We start from the raw sequence: 15,456 nt of genomic DNA, 5'->3' as shown, positions 1-15,456 counted from the left end.
CACATGTACATCATGAACAAGAACATCTACTCCCCTCCTCCAATAAGAAGTGGCAGGAAAATTTTTTAAAACCCAGCTTTTAAAAGTATCATTACTCCATATGAGGTGTTGGAATTATGATTTTTATCAGTAAATGTTTGATTTGTATTCTCATTTTGCATACCCATATACCTGGGTCACATAAAAATTTCTCAGGCAAAAAGAGGTTCAGAGTGGGAAAAGTTGAAGAAGGCCTGCTGAAAAGGAAGGGGATACTTGAGTTGGGTCGTGAAAGACAGGAGGGGTTCCAAAAGGCAGAGGCAAGGAGAGAAAGAATTCCAGGCACAGGAAACAACCAGTAAAAGCATCTGGAGCAGGAGGTGAGATGCTGGTCTAGGAGTAACAAGCAGCCCAGGTGAAGTCAAGCACCTACTGTTTGCCCAGCACCAGGAACACAGGCCTATGCTTCTGAATGGTGGAAAGGGCCCCAAAGGCAAACAGGATTTCATGTCTGACCTGGAGGTGACTACCAGAATTTCCTGACTGGGGGTGGGGAGGTGAGGACACGGTCAGGCCTGTGATTTAGAAAGATCACCTTGAGTGAAAGAGGCCTGAGGAAGGTGGCCAAATAGCACAGCTTATAATAACTAACTGACTTAGCAAGGTAAATGAACACTGCCCACAAGTGAAACAGTGAGGACAGAGCAAACCCCACAGTGACGCCCGAGAAGCCCAGGCCTTCCCTCTACCCTCCTCAGGCTGCTGGGCACAGCAGAGGCAGAGAGCCTGAGGCAGTCAGCGGGGGTGAGTGTGAAGCTGCCTCTGCTATTTCTGAGCCTAGAGCATCTCAAAGCAGGACCACGCTGGCAGTGATGACAGTTGCATAATCTCTCCAGGTCAAGGATGGCAGGTTCCCTGAGCTAATTAAGGGAAAAAGCCAAGGGCTCTGGTTTCAGTCAAGGACCCTTTCACCACACCAGGAACCCTCCATGGATCTGAGCCATGTTGTCTTGCTAGCAGCAATGCCCTGGCCCACTCCATCTAGTCACGTCTCCCTCCCCATCTGAGTGCCCAGCCCAGCTGTCTGGGTACAGGGTACACAGCGGGTCATGTCCCTTTCCAGCTCCTGTTATGGACATGGATCAATCTTATCATGGAGCTGGAAAGGACCTGTCAACTGGCTCTCCTGTACCTTGACTTACACAACTTCCAAAATCAAACCCTCCAACTTTGACTGCCACTGCCTTAAATATGATAGCTTTCTGCACTGGAACAAAAACTGTTGGACAGAGACCATCTGGTTTTGTATTTGTATCTGCCACTTTTGACACAGGTTAAAGAAAAGCTTTCCATTTGTTCCTTCATTCATTCTCTCCCAGGATCCTCATGGGTTTGTAATATCTGGATCCTGAGGACACTTTTACTTGCCTGTGGACTTGCCCCTAATGCTGCTGCTGGAGCTCTGTGCATTGGTAAATAGTCTTTCTGAGCAGCCACAGCTGATCAGCCAACCACCCCATGACCGGGTTGGGGACTGGCCCCTTGGACACCCCATGAGGAAGGCTCCACTGCTATCCTGACACCTACTGTCCAGCTCGGACTTACCTCAGCAGGGGCTGCAGGACCTCATGTGATGACTGATCTTCTCTCTTGTGAATAAAAATGGAAAGCTTGCCATCCACTGCCTCACTCTCCTCTCCGGGGTCCTTGTCTCCTTTGAGGGAATTCTTTGGGCTGGCTTTTGCCAAGGTGGTATCCGGTTCAGAGGCAGTAGGAGAAAGTACAGTCTGGCACCCTTCAAGGAAAAAGCAGAGCCCCATTAGAAGTTGCTCACAGTGCCATTCTGTGCCAAGGCCCCCGCCCCTGGAAAAGGCCAGCTTTTCTCTCTGGCAAGCGCACCCCACTGCGCTACATTAAAGACCACAGAAGTTTGGCTGAGCTTTTGTGCCTTCCCTGGCTCTTTACCTGGGACCACATAATCTGCCAACTTTGCCAAGAGCAGGGAAGCGATTTTGGAGGCTGGGTCACTGGGATCATCCTGCTCGTTGTTTAGGGAGGGCACTGAATAGCTCCAGGGGGGCAGCTCCACATTCCCACAGTCTTCCACACTCATCAGAGGCAGCGCTGCCCGGCAAAGCTGAAGGATGATCAGGACCAGCTTTGGAGAAGGGCGCTGGTCAAGCAGCAGAGAAAGCAGCTTGGACACACACGCTGGCTGGCTGAGGATCGCTTTCCCAATGTGACTCCTGGAAAGGAAAATGGGGAATGTGAGACAGGATTGCAAACAAAATAGCCAAGCTCTCTGAGCAAAGAACCATTCACCTTTAGAAGAAAGATCTGCTAAAAAAAGACATCTTGGCTTTGGCACTGGGATTTTAGGAGACACAAACATTGGGAACACCTTTGCTCTTCCCTAAGATCCAGACCCAGAGGCCTTTTCTCAGTCGTCATCCTCCATCCTCTGCAGCCTCTGTCACCAACAATCATCACAGCCTCTCCTTTCCTGGATCTTCCTCTAGTCTGTCCCACCAGGATTTCTCAGCTTCCAACAACTGGACTTGGTCCCCAAGGCTCTTCTCCTCTTCTGCCTCCACCTCATCTCCTGGATGATCCCTCCTTAGCTCCCATCTCTGGGCAGAAGACTCCCAGATTTCTCTACCAAGTATTGGGTTCTCTGAGCTGCACCGGCCAATGTCTGTACACCTTTAACTGAATGTCTCACAAATATTCCAAACTCATTCTTCCCCCCCCAATTTCCTTAATACAACTTGCAGGGCTACCACTCCCCATTCGATCACTCAGGCTCTCCACTCACCCAACATATCCAATCTGTCATCAAATCTTCCTTTGCTGCATGTCTATGACCCCTGCTCTCCACTCACGCAGCCAACACTGTGAACCAGGCCCTCATCCTTTCCTGCCTGGACTATTGCCCTGGCCTTTCAGCTGGCCTCCCTGACTCCTGTCTCCCCACCACTGACAAAGCCATTTTCTGCTTACAGACTTTGTATTCTCCGAGGTCTAGCCACCCTGGCCTTGGAGATGCTCCTCATGTGACTCATCACCCCTCCCCCCCACACTCTGCCTTTCCCAAAGCAATCTCCCAAGCTTGGAATGCTCTGCCTCCCTCCACCCCCTCCTCAGACTCCTTCCTTCCTTCCTGGCTTACTCTCCAGGAGGCCCTTCCCAGCTTAGCCAGCTGTTGGTAGCTTTCCCTATTCTATATATGTCTGGTACATCCCTGGCTATTTACATGTTGCCTTCCCTATCCAAATATGAGCCCTGCAAAGTTGGGGACAGTGTTCTTTTTTTTCTTCTTCTTCCTTTATATCTCCAGAACTCAATAAATGTTTTTTAACTATTGGCCGATAATTAAAAATATGATGCTTTAATCTAGCCAGAAAGAGGATCTGGATATTGGTCACTAAATGCAATTAGAAGACTTGCCTTTGTTGTTTTCCCTCCTGCCCCCGCCAGGGATGAACACAAATGACAACATTATCCTATAATGCAGAAATGAATCTGCACAGCCTCAGACTTTGGCACAAAATTGGAGAGCTCTTGAGATTATCAATTGGGATTTTTCAAAAAGAGAGTTTCAAAAACAACTCAAGGATCAAGATTTTGAAGACACTGTGGCCCACAGTTCTTGGCCCACCCACAGGCTGCCCTGCACCACACCTGGAGAGATCGTTCAGAAGACTGAGAACATCCTGAAGGGCATCATTTCCAGCAGCCTGGTTGCCACAGCATTCAGTCGCTCGGGCAAGGTGGTTGGTGAGCAGGCTGGATACCTGACGCGCCAGGCCTGAGTGTACAGCTTCAGTAGAGCCACCTATGGGATCAGAGGCAGAGATGGGGTACACATGGTGAGATGGCAGCAAACCTAAGACCTTACCGGACTGGCATAGACTCGCCTTGAGGAAACACTTGTTTTGTGAAACCTCTTTACTGCTGCTTGGGCTTCCTTAATTTTGGTATAGCCTATTCTTCATCACCCTTGACACAGACATTTCAACAGTTCCATGTAGACTAGTCCTAACTACAAAGGAAAAACACTATTTCACATTTAACCAGGAGCAGCCATTTTCTTTGATTAGGAAAGATCAAGCAACCATCAAGAAATGTAACAATGAAAATAGGGCTGACTTGTTTGAATCACATATGAGATTTCATTAGTCGAGAAAACATCCTCCAACAGTACAGATCAGCTCCCTCTCTGCATATGTATGTGGTGGAGAGTTCTGGGAGCACAGAAAAGGCACAGAGCCAAGAAACTGTGGGAGGGGCTTCAGTGCCCATCCAGCTGGCTGCTGTTGCCTTTCTACTGAACATAGTCTTAAAGAAAACATGCTGCTTCTGACTAATATTATACCTTCTCATTAGAATACTGAATTTTTCTCTGGCTTGTCTTTAAGACTGCTCTCCTTCTTCAGCAGTTCAGTGCCTCTTAAAATTCTCAGATAACGCTAAAGCTCGGTCCCAAGGCCATAAGAGACTCTTTCTGACCCCCTTCCCTACAGTTAAAGTGCTTTCCCAATATATCTTGAGCACTAAACTGAAAATGAATGTTATCTAGGAATATAACTAGTAAACACCATCTTAATGCTAAGCCATTAGCAATGAGAGCATTTCACTGGATTATCTCCTAACTAAGTGTAGAAAGAAATAAGAAGAAAGCTGTTTAACTTTGGGAAGATAGAACTAATTAGCTCTTTTCAAAAGCACTAAGGTTATCTTTTAGCTCATGGTTTTCTCAGAATCAGTGAGAAAAGGCTCTTGCTGCATGAGCTAGGAGTTGGAAGTGGGGCCCAAGGAAAACTTGTGTGGGACTGGGGCTCCCCTCTTCTCACCTTCTTCTTTTTCCCACTCTACACAGCGATTGGCGAGCACCTGGAAAGCTGCCCAGGCCATGGCAGCCACTTTTTGCTTCTTGGTCTGCTTCTCACTAGAGCCAGCTTCAGCCTGACTGCTCAAGCTACAGAGTCTGTCCATGAGCTGAACGAGGCCACTGCGGACCAGGCACTTTTCTTCACTCCTATATAAGAAAAAGGCAGAAGAGATGTATAAATGAAAGATCTTCACAGGATGACAGCTCAACACTCAGCTCATTCAGGGGGTTAGGAAAACATTTGGGAGAAGTCTCTGATTAGCATATAAAATGCTTCAATGACACTAAACAACATTAATGGTCAATTCACTGGAATTCCCCCCCCCCTTTTTTTTTTTGGTTTGTTTGTTTTTTAAACAAAACCCCTAACCAAAAGCCAATAAGGGCAACTTCAGCTTGTCAAAATGGCCAAAAGGTCCATAGAAGAGTAATTTTTTGAGATTTAGGAAGAAAAATTAAAGCCGAAGAAGAATGTCTTTCAACATGCTATTTCTTCATCCTCCTTCTAGGTCATGTATTTTCACAACATAATGCGATTTTCAATGTCTAGTTATGACTCTAGAGGATGAACATTATAGAATTTACATGGGATCTTAATGGTTGAAAGAGATTAAATAAATCCAGTCAGAATGAGTGACAACTTCTTTTGAATCACAAAAGGCTGCAAACTCAATACAACTGGAAGTTAGTAGAGTCAAATCTCAAACTTTTAAAATGAAAACAGAATAAAAACAAAAAAAAAAAAAATATGGGAGAGCAAAGATTGTTCTCCTTCTTCACCAGTTCAGTGCCTCTTAAAATTGTCAGGTAACTCTAAAGCTCAGTCCCAAGGCCATAAGAGACTCTTCCTGACCCCCTTCCCTGCAGTTGCAGTACTTTCCCAATAAAATGACTTTGTATATGTGTACATTTTGTCTTCCTCAGTACACTTGATTCTTATCTTTGTATATCTCTAGTGATGGGCATATGTGGTAAATGCGTAATAAAAACTTGTTGAGTCATTTCTCCCTTACTCAAAAGAAGAGGAACATTTTAACAAGATGCTCAACCTTCTAATTACAGGATGGCATTTTCTTGTTTCTTGAACATGATCTTTTACCTGGTATAAGGTATGGTGCATAAGAGACCAATGCTATTTGCACAAGCAATAGGATAACGAGCACACAAGGATACCACAGAGGTCATCGTCTCTCCAAAGGCTTCCTGCACCTGCTCAACCATTCCACCACAGGTTAGTTCTTCAATTCTATGAAAACAGAAATCAAAACACACTATATCTTGTTTATTCCTCTTTATTTTGCAGATAAAGAAAACCAAGGCTTTAACTGTACCAGACCTAAAACTGTTTTATAAAGCAGCAATCATCATAACCATTTGGTATTGGCTAAGAAATAGAGTAGTGGATCAGTGGAAGAGGTTAGATTCACAAGACACAATAATCAATGACTGTAGTAATTTAGTCTTTGATAAACCTAAAGACTCCAGCTTCTGGGATAAGAACAGAAACTGGGCCTATCCATACCTATCATTTTATGTCATGATAAGGTCAAAATAAGTTCATGAATTAAACATAAAGGATGATACTATAAGCAAATTAGGAGAACAAGGGATAGTTTACCTCTCAAGTCTGTGGAGGATGGAATTTATGGCCAAAGAAGCACTAGAGAACATTATGAAATGCAAAATGGAATATTATATTAAATTTTAAAGGTTTTATACAAACAAAACCAATGCAGTCAAGATTAGAAAGGAAGCAGAAGACTGGGAAAAAAATTTACATCCAAAGGTTCTAATAAAGGCCCCATTTCTAAAATTATAATATAGAGAATTGACTCAAATTTATAAAAATACAAACCATTCTTTAATTGATAAATGATCAAAGGATATGAACAATTTTCAGATGAAGAAATTAAAGCCATTTCTAGTCATGTAAAAAAATGCTCTCACTATGATTAGACAAATGCAAGTTAAGACAACTCTGAGGTACCACTTCACACCTTTCAGAATGGTTAAGATGAAAGGAAAAGATAATGATAAATGCTGGAGGGGAGGTGAGAAAACTGGAACATTAATACAGTATGCTGTGAAATGATCAAACCATTCTGGAGAACAATTTAGAACTATACCTAAAGGGCTATCAAACTGTTCATACTCTTTGATCCAGCAGAGTCTCTACTAGGTCTACAGCCCAAGGAAATTATAAAAAAGGGAAAAGGACTCACATGTGCAAACATGTTTGTAGAAGTCCTTTTTGCAGTGGTAAGGAACTAGAAGCTAAGTGGATGTCCATCAGTGGGGGAATGGTTGAATAAGTTATGGTTTATGAAAGTAATGGGATATTTTTTTCATATAATTTTATTTTATTTTTTCATTATTATTTTTTATTATAGTTTTTTATCGACAAAACATATGCATGGGTAATTTTTCAGCATTGACCTTTGCAAAAACTTTTGTTCCAACTTTTCCCCTCCTCCCCACCCCCTCCCCTAGATGACAGGCAGTCCCATGCATGTTAAATATGTTAAAGTATATATTAAGTGCAATATATGTGTACATATTTATACAGTTGTCTTGCTACACAAGAAAAATTGGATTTAGAAAAAAGGTAACAATAACCTGGGAAGAAAAACAAAAATACAAGCAAACATAAACAAAAAGAGTGTAAATGCTATGTTGTGGTCCACACTCATTTCCCAGTGCTCTTTCACTGGGTGTAGCTGGTTCTGTTCATTACTGATCAATTGGAACTGATTTGGATAGTAATGAAATATTGTTATTCTATAACAAATGATCAGCAGAATGAGTTCAGAAGGGCCTAAAGAGACTTACATGAACTGATGCTAATGATATGAATGGAAGCAAAAGAACATTCCACACAACAAGATTATGTGATGATCAACTATGATGGTCTTGGCTCTTTTCAACACTGAGTTGATTCAGGCCAATTACAATGAACTTGTGATGGAAAGAGCCATCTGCATCCACAGAGAGGACTAAGGGGACTTAATGCAGCATATTTTCACCTTTGCTGTTATTGTTGTTTGCTTGCTTTTTTTCATTTTTTTTTCTCTTTTTGATCTGATTTTTTGTGTGCAATATGATAAGTGTGCAAATATGTTTAGAAGAATTATACATGTTTAATCTATAGTAGGTTACTTGCTGTCTAGGGAAGGAAGGTGGTGGGGAGGAAGGGAGAAAAATATGGAACACAAAGTTGTGCAAGGATGAATGTTGAAAACTATCTTTGCATTTATTTTGAAAAATAAAAAAGGCCCAAAGAAGAATGACTTGTTCAAAGTTATCTACTTAGCAAATGGGACTTTTGAAATTAGAAGCCAAGTAATATAAAAAATATGGACTTATTCTTCCCCAAATCCCCAAGAGAAAAATGGAATATAGATTCTCTGACTTTCTGGGAAGTGACGTCCTGATGTGGTACAGAAACATGACTGATAGGTAGGTTCTCCCAATTTCTATTCAGGACTTCCTGGCCATGGCCCATGAACAGCCTATACCTGAGATTGTACTTCTTGACTAAAGCCTCCAAAGAAATTGATGAGATTAGAAAAATAACTGTCAGTAGATATTAAGAAACAAAAAAAGCTTAAAACTACACAAAAGGAAAAGTGATCAGAAGGTGGTCATAACCCATGAATTATATGATTTTCTTTTAAAATACTTCTGATTTTATGGTTTAATTCAGGATTTATTCCTTATTTTGATTGTTTATGTTTGTTGAGATTGTTATTCATTTTATAATTAAACAGAAAACAAAATCACTGCCAGTATTTGGCATGGGATGCAAAAGGAGGGAGCTAAAGCTGCATAAGTGGCTTCTGGTTCTCATCTTCTCTGTCACTGGTTAAATTGCCTTGTAGCGATACGGGGAATGGAAGTGAATAGCTCTAGGGGACATTACGTTGCAAGTGACTAGTGTAAAATGACTGAAAACTGTTGTAAGTTATTTTAAGTTTGTTTAGTCACTGCTCATGTGCTGAATCTACAGCATGGTTCCCATCATTAGTAGGGAAAGCTTCTTATGGCTATTTTTTTGTGATGGACTTGATTAAAGAAAGAAAGAGAGAGAGGTGGGTGAGAGTGAACAACAACAGACCTGGGTCCACCTTGAAGCACCATTGTGACTGGACCTACAAGATGCGTCACCCCCCCAACTCGAACGGCTGCAGTCAGCAGCTCCCGCATGTGCACGAGCGCCTGTTTCCGAGTATTCCCACGTCGCCACCTGGTCTGAGCAGCTAGGAGGAAGCTGCTACTTGACACCTGAAACATCAGAGACCAAGCATTCTCTAAATGACATTGCCTTTCTCCTGTCTGGCCAGCATTCCGGGCTCTCACCCGCTGCTGTACAGGGCTAAAGGAGAAGGAGGTACACTGTAACCTACCGCTTGGTCTGGGTTGGTCCCAATGAAGGCAAAGAGCTGCCCTAACAAGACGCTGTACGTCGGCTTGTCCCTACTGTCCTCGATCGCCAGGGACTGAAGCAGTGTGAAGGAACTGCTCCGGTGGCTGGGGACGTGTCGGCGCCTGTGGAAAGCAGCTCTGGCTCAGGCCACGGTACAGTGGCCAGTGCGCCCGGTCAAACACGGGCCCCCTTTCCTGCCATGTCACAGCATGCTGTGGGCAACTTACCTCTGGCTTGCTCGGGTGAATTCCAAGTCTTCGTTCCCAATCATTTCCAGGTCAGATGGAGCAGACATGCTGCGAAGAAACACAGGCTGCCGGACGGCATGAGCGATCACCTTGGTCTCAGACGCCGATTTACAAGCTGTAATGTGAGGCAAGAGCATGGCTGCTTTCTCGCAGCTGCTGGGCCTCCCCTGGGTCCCCCACCCTGTCCTGACGCACTTCTCCCTCCCCCCGCACCTCCACACATCACAGTGATACTAATGCTCCCAGCTCCAAAACCCTGGTGAGGATCTTCAAGTCTCAAGGTGTTTTCTAACCTTAGGGAATTAAGTCACAGTCCTCACTAATTTAATGAAAGAAATTCTCTAAGAAGTCTAGAAGAATCCCCTTGCTTCCTACAACTTTATTTTGATGCACAGAGCAGAGACAGCAAAGAGTGAGCAATGACCTAGTGATATCTGAGTTGGCAGCTCTTGGGGGAGGATTCTTGGAGAACATTTAGATCAGCAGTTCTCCAACTGGGTTCCTAGGCCCCATGGAGTCCCTAACACCTATCAGGAGGCCCACAAGGTCAAAATTATGTTCAGCATCATACTAAGATGCTATTTTCTTATTAAAACACTCCTTCCTTTTCCAATTACAGATCTGTGTGAGGTCAGATTTTACTTCAACCAAAAACAACCAACATATCACAACAGATTGAACACAGATGTATGTGTGACAATCCTGGTGGTCTTATTAAATTAGAATTTAAAGAGACTTGGGAAAATTCTAAAATTATTCCATTCTTCTCACTAAACTTTGTGTTTTTGAAAAATGTAGGTATTTTTCATCTAAATATGTTATATTAACATGTTAACATAACACAAAATTGTTATTCTTTAAAAATTAACAAAGATATGTTTAGAAATTTTCCTGGTTTTATTTCTAATATGGTAAATATCAATAGATATAAGGCACATCAAAATTTCAGAGGGCTGCCATTCTAAGTCAATCCCTTTCTTTTTCTTCTTTTTTTAAATAATAATAGTTTTTATTTACCAGATCTATGCATGGGTAATTTTACAACGTTGACAATTGCCAAAATTTTTGTTCCAATTTTTCCCCTCCTTCCCGGGCCCCCCACCCCAGATGGCAGGTCGACCAATACATGTTAAATATTAAATACGATATATGTATACAAGTCAATCCCTTTCTTTAAAAAAAAAAAAAGCCAGATTTGTCAGTTGCCAGTGACTGGTAAGGTAAGGAAGCGGAGGTCTGGGGAGGTTAGATAGCTCATCCAAGGTCAAAAATGTAGCAAAGAGCAGATTCTGGATTGGAAGCTCGGGACCTCTTTCTGTGCCATTTTCTGCAAAGATGACTTCTTCCTTGTCTCCTATTACTCTTTACAACTACACTTTAAATAATGGCTCCTGTGTCTGGTCTGTGACTTGAGCTCATGGAGAGGAGAGCCTGATTCAGTCTCTTGAGGACACAGGCTTCACACTACTGAAGACATCAAAGAGGGTCATACAGAGCTGGAAGGGACAGGAAAGCCTGCCCAGTAGAAGATATGTATTGGAAGAAAGGGGCCCCTCAGGACTGGTCCCCATAATCTTTATTCAAATTTGTCTAAAGGAGCATCAGAAGAGGTGATTAGCTCAGAACAGGAGCTTTGTGAATGGTTCTTGACTGACTGAGAACCAAAGCTTTAATTTAATTAACCAACTACTCCCACAGCAGGCAGCAACATGGTTTAGCTGCAAAAGTGGTACATGTGGAGCTAGGAAGGCCCAAATTCAAATCCTGTCTCTAATGAGAATGTGTGAAAGCCTCTTCCAGACTCAGTTTCCTCACGGAGAGACTCACATCTACCTCAGAGGGCTCTTGTGAGATCAAATGAAGTTTTACAGGACTATATAAATGCTTGTTGTTAAAATTCAATTCAATTTATGGATTAATAGCTACCTATGAGAAGACTGCCTCCTAGTATGGAGGCAAGTGGGGAGTCTCGTGGGTAGCAGTAGGCCTGGGCTTGAGAAGAGCTGAGTTCAAATCCAGTCTCAGATACTTCCTGGCAGTGTGACCCCCAAGCCAGTCACATGACTTCTCTGCCTTAGTTTCCTCATCTATAAAATGTGGATCATAAGAGAACTTACCTGCCAAGATGGTGAAGATCAAATGAGATAATAATCTTAATTAGACACTTAATAAATATTAGTTGATTGATTATACCCAAGTATTTAAAACTTGGTACACTTAACAAACACTTGGACACTGTGATGTTGCTTTGCAGCATATGCACAGATCACATGGCACATAGTAGTTACTGACCACAACCAAATGTACTTGAGAAGCTATAGATGCACAGAGCAGCAGCATGACCAGGACACTGGCTTTGGGCCCAAAAGTGCCTAAGAACTGAGTTCAAGACTTGCCTTTGACTGGAGCTTGGCAAGTCACTTAATTTCCAGTACTCTGGGCAACGAGCTACTCATGAGGTAGAGAAGAGCCTGCCATTTCCATCCACAGAAGGATGTTCTCTTTCCACAATGAAATCCCATACCTGGACTCCACTGGACTAACAGAGGAGCAGCTGTATCAGGAGGAAGTCCAGTCATGCTCACTGAATCCAACTTAAGGATTGAACAAAGATGTGTCATATTTTCAAAGGAGAAAAATTAAGGGCAGGTAGAAAAATGCTAGAACTTCATTTTTTATGGCTTCTTCTAGCAGTAGTACCTGGTGTTTCTGCAGGTGTCCCCGACACGCTTCTTGGGATGCCAGACTGGGCAGCAATGGTAACATGTAGCAGCAATTCAGCTCTGTTCATTAAGCTCTTGACTAGCGTTTTTGTCTTAGCCAGAGGGTGCAGGGGTTTCTGAATAAGAGAATTCACTTCCTGAAGAAACTTTTCCCTACAAAAGAAAAGGCCATGTTCTATCAATCATTCATTAATTTGGCAAAACCTATTTTTATAACCAAAGAGCTTGCCTAAAGGGTGTGAGATGGAAAAAGTTTCAGCAAACTGAGCTTTTCCCTCACTACTTTCAAAAACAGCCAAATCCTAACTTTTATCAACTTTATGTAATGCCCTCATTTTAAAGGCCTACTAAAATTCATTAAAAAAGCTATGATATTTTGACTTTAGAAGTCTGTCCAAGTCTGAAATTCTTAACAAACACATGAATTCTTTTTTCAGATTTGAGATGGTACAAAGATATTTACAGTATTTGTCTGGCAGTAACATTTATGAGATAAATTCAACAGGTTCTTATTTAGCCATCACCAACCTCAATGATAAGACCATGTTCTCAAGGTCACTTCCATCAAAGGAAACCTCCTTCATCGAACATAAGAGTTCCAGTTCCTTCATTTTGTTCTAAAGAATGATTCAAGAAAAAAGAAAAAGGGTACGTAACCGAAACAGGCTTTGGTAGGGCATACTAGATTAGCAGATCATTAAGGAAAAAAAAATATCATCTTTTGGAGATATTTTTGAGGAATGGAAAGAATTGATCATTTTGATGACTAAAAATGACCCTGGCTTCTCTTTGGGAATTATTTCTTTTCAGTTTTGTAGACAGAGTGAACTCTGATCACAACTTAAGTTTTCTCAGTATCTTTACAAACAACTTCAATAGCTGGTCATTTGTAATTCTCAATGTCAGTAGACAAACCAAACAGGTCAATTTTAGATTATATAATAGAAATTATTTCTTTATTCTGTGAAAGCAGCATGGTCTCATCCCAGATGAAAAGAGATGGCACTGGACTAGTTTTTTTGGCTGGCAAAATTAACTACCCAGAAATTTTAGATGACTGACAGATTGTACTTCTGATTAGGTTTGGACACAGTAAAGAAGCATTCTCTGCAACTTCTATTTTCAGTCTACAAAGAGAATACGCTGCACGAACTTGAGAGTGATCAGCCATCACTTACTGATACCATTAACTGGGAATGTTGGTGGGGAGGGAAAAGGGTGATTGGATTAGCTGGGATTTGGGACAGTTTAAGGTACATTAATATGCTCACCTCATTAAAGTGGTAGTCATAAAAGAATGGCGTGTTGTTTTCCAGTTTTCCTTGCATGGCATCATCCACCTCACTTTGCCATTTCTGTTCCAATTCTGCAACACTCTGATAAATACATAAGACTCAGTGTAAAGAGTTTCAACAAAGAATACCTAGCTTACATGTGAATTAGGCGATCGAAGCTACACTGTTCATTAAAAAATTAAGAATATATTTGAGCTTTCATAACTTCAGCACTTAAGAAAGCCTTTCTATCCTTGATGAAGAAATGATAAATACTTTGGTCTTCTCATTACCTGAAGCTGCCTCTCCATGGCATTGAGTTTCTTAAAGGTCTCCCCCATAATTTTACATAATAAATCATATTCTTCAGCATGTTCTTCTTGATACTGGAAATTGATTAGAGACTGCAGAGCATCAACCAAGTTCAAGTGCTTAATCACACATGATACGACCATTTCTTCCATGACATCAGGTTGAACTACTTCCCTATAGTTAAAACGAAAAGCTTTACAATATGCAATTTCCATATTAATTACCCAGAAATCTTAGACTTCTGAGAGATCACATTTTTGATTAGGTTTCAGCATAGCAAAGAAGCATTCATTGCAACTTCTATTTTTACTCTACAAAGAGAATAAGAGACATGAAAATGAGAGCACTGTTTATTGATCCAGTCATTACTTACTATTACTACATTTGTTGGGTATGGTTAGGGAGGTGGGGTGAGGAAAGACAAATATTAGAGCAGAAAACAAATAAAAACTTTAAGCGGCTCTATTTGCTGAGGTTTGGACATTTTAAACTAAAATTAAAGACACAAAGCTAAATACCTATCAGCCCCTCAATCATACACACACATACCCCCTACACAAACGAGGGTGCCTAATCTTACATTTCTTAATCATTAACAACACTGTGGTTTTATAACAACATTAGAGCCAGTATTCTGTTCTGCCCAAACCAAAGGAGAGATTTTAATAGCCTTCTCTGCCTGCAGGTACAATGTCTCCTCCAGATAACAAAGAGATGTTATTTTTGCCACATCACTAGATCTAGAAGCTGGCTCCAAAGTTGGGATTTTTGAGGAAGACAGTTGATATTCACTAAATCAATGGCAGAGGAAGAATATATTTGACAAGCCAAAAAGAGTCACTTAGCTTGATTTATTTTTCTAAAGGAGAGTAAGAAATGCAATAAAATCTGTCTAGAAACACAAATGAGATCTTATAACATACTTTATACTTGGTCTAAACTGAGGTCTTGCACGCCCAGAAATTTCCCTGAGTTTGATCATGATTCCCGGAGGCAGCCTGATCCGAGGCAGTTCAAAGTCATTCCCCACAGGAGGCACCAGGACGTCAGAGGGGTAGGTGAACTCCCTGTCTTCATCTATGGTGAGAGGCAGCGGAGAAGGGCTTGGGGTCAAAGCAGGAGAGATCACTCCATTGGCCTCCACCTGCCACTGACATCTAAAAAGGCAAAGATGGGGTCACTTGTACTCAGTTTCCTCATCTCCCTTGTGACTAGAAAGGCTGCATGGACAAAGCTTGTCAGTGATTTTAACAAGATGAAGTGAGCAATGAGAGGCTGTAATTTTTCTGTACTGGATCCTTCTGCAGAAGCTTAAAATCAAAGAGTACCATGGGAATTTGTGCTGAATTTTCCCATCCTGGGAAAAAGTTTTTGTAGGTGAAGTTTTCAATTCTAAATGTATTAATGCAAGGGCCACAGAAGTCCTTAGGAATATTTTCAACATACTTTCTAAGGCATGCTACCAACCACACTGTAAAAGGGCAGATGGTGAGGATGGCCAACAAAACTCTTCTTCAATGATTTCTATAAGGTTTGGTATCTGTGATTCTGGATTTCTTTCTTATCACATGGACAAAGATATAATTTTGCTTCTTAGGGGGACAGC

General features: G+C 41.8%; 1 protein-coding gene across 9 annotated transcripts in view; it reads right to left on the bottom strand.

Annotated features, from left to right (window-relative positions):
- Positions 1-15,456, bottom strand: part of HECTD4 (HECT domain E3 ubiquitin protein ligase 4) — a 178,424-nt gene that overhangs the window by 50,153 nt on the left and 112,815 nt on the right. For all 9 annotated transcript variants that reach the window (XM_074297295.1, XM_074297296.1, XM_074297293.1 and 6 more), the window contains 13 exons: positions 14,774-15,007; positions 13,832-14,024; positions 13,536-13,640; positions 12,793-12,881; positions 12,242-12,417; positions 9,521-9,656; positions 9,274-9,415; positions 8,985-9,151; positions 5,970-6,116; positions 4,833-5,017; positions 3,661-3,814; positions 1,945-2,225; positions 1,585-1,774 (listed from right to left, as the gene is read on the bottom strand). In XM_074297295.1, the coding sequence (XP_074153396.1) occupies positions 1,585-1,774; positions 1,945-2,225; positions 3,661-3,814; positions 4,833-5,017; positions 5,970-6,116; positions 8,985-9,151; positions 9,274-9,415; positions 9,521-9,656; positions 12,242-12,417; positions 12,793-12,881; positions 13,536-13,640; positions 13,832-14,024; positions 14,774-15,007 (2,199 nt within the window). The remainder of the gene's footprint in view (positions 1-1,584; positions 1,775-1,944; positions 2,226-3,660; positions 3,815-4,832; positions 5,018-5,969; positions 6,117-8,984; positions 9,152-9,273; positions 9,416-9,520; positions 9,657-12,241; positions 12,418-12,792; positions 12,882-13,535; positions 13,641-13,831; positions 14,025-14,773; positions 15,008-15,456) is intronic.

The sequence above is a fragment of the Sminthopsis crassicaudata genome, chromosome 1 (assembly GCF_048593235.1).
Source record: "Sminthopsis crassicaudata isolate SCR6 chromosome 1, ASM4859323v1, whole genome shotgun sequence".
Lineage (NCBI taxonomy): Eukaryota > Metazoa > Chordata > Mammalia > Dasyuromorphia > Dasyuridae > Sminthopsis > Sminthopsis crassicaudata.
Note: the sequence above shows the minus strand (reverse complement) of the source record. Positions and strands in the feature narration are given on the sequence as shown.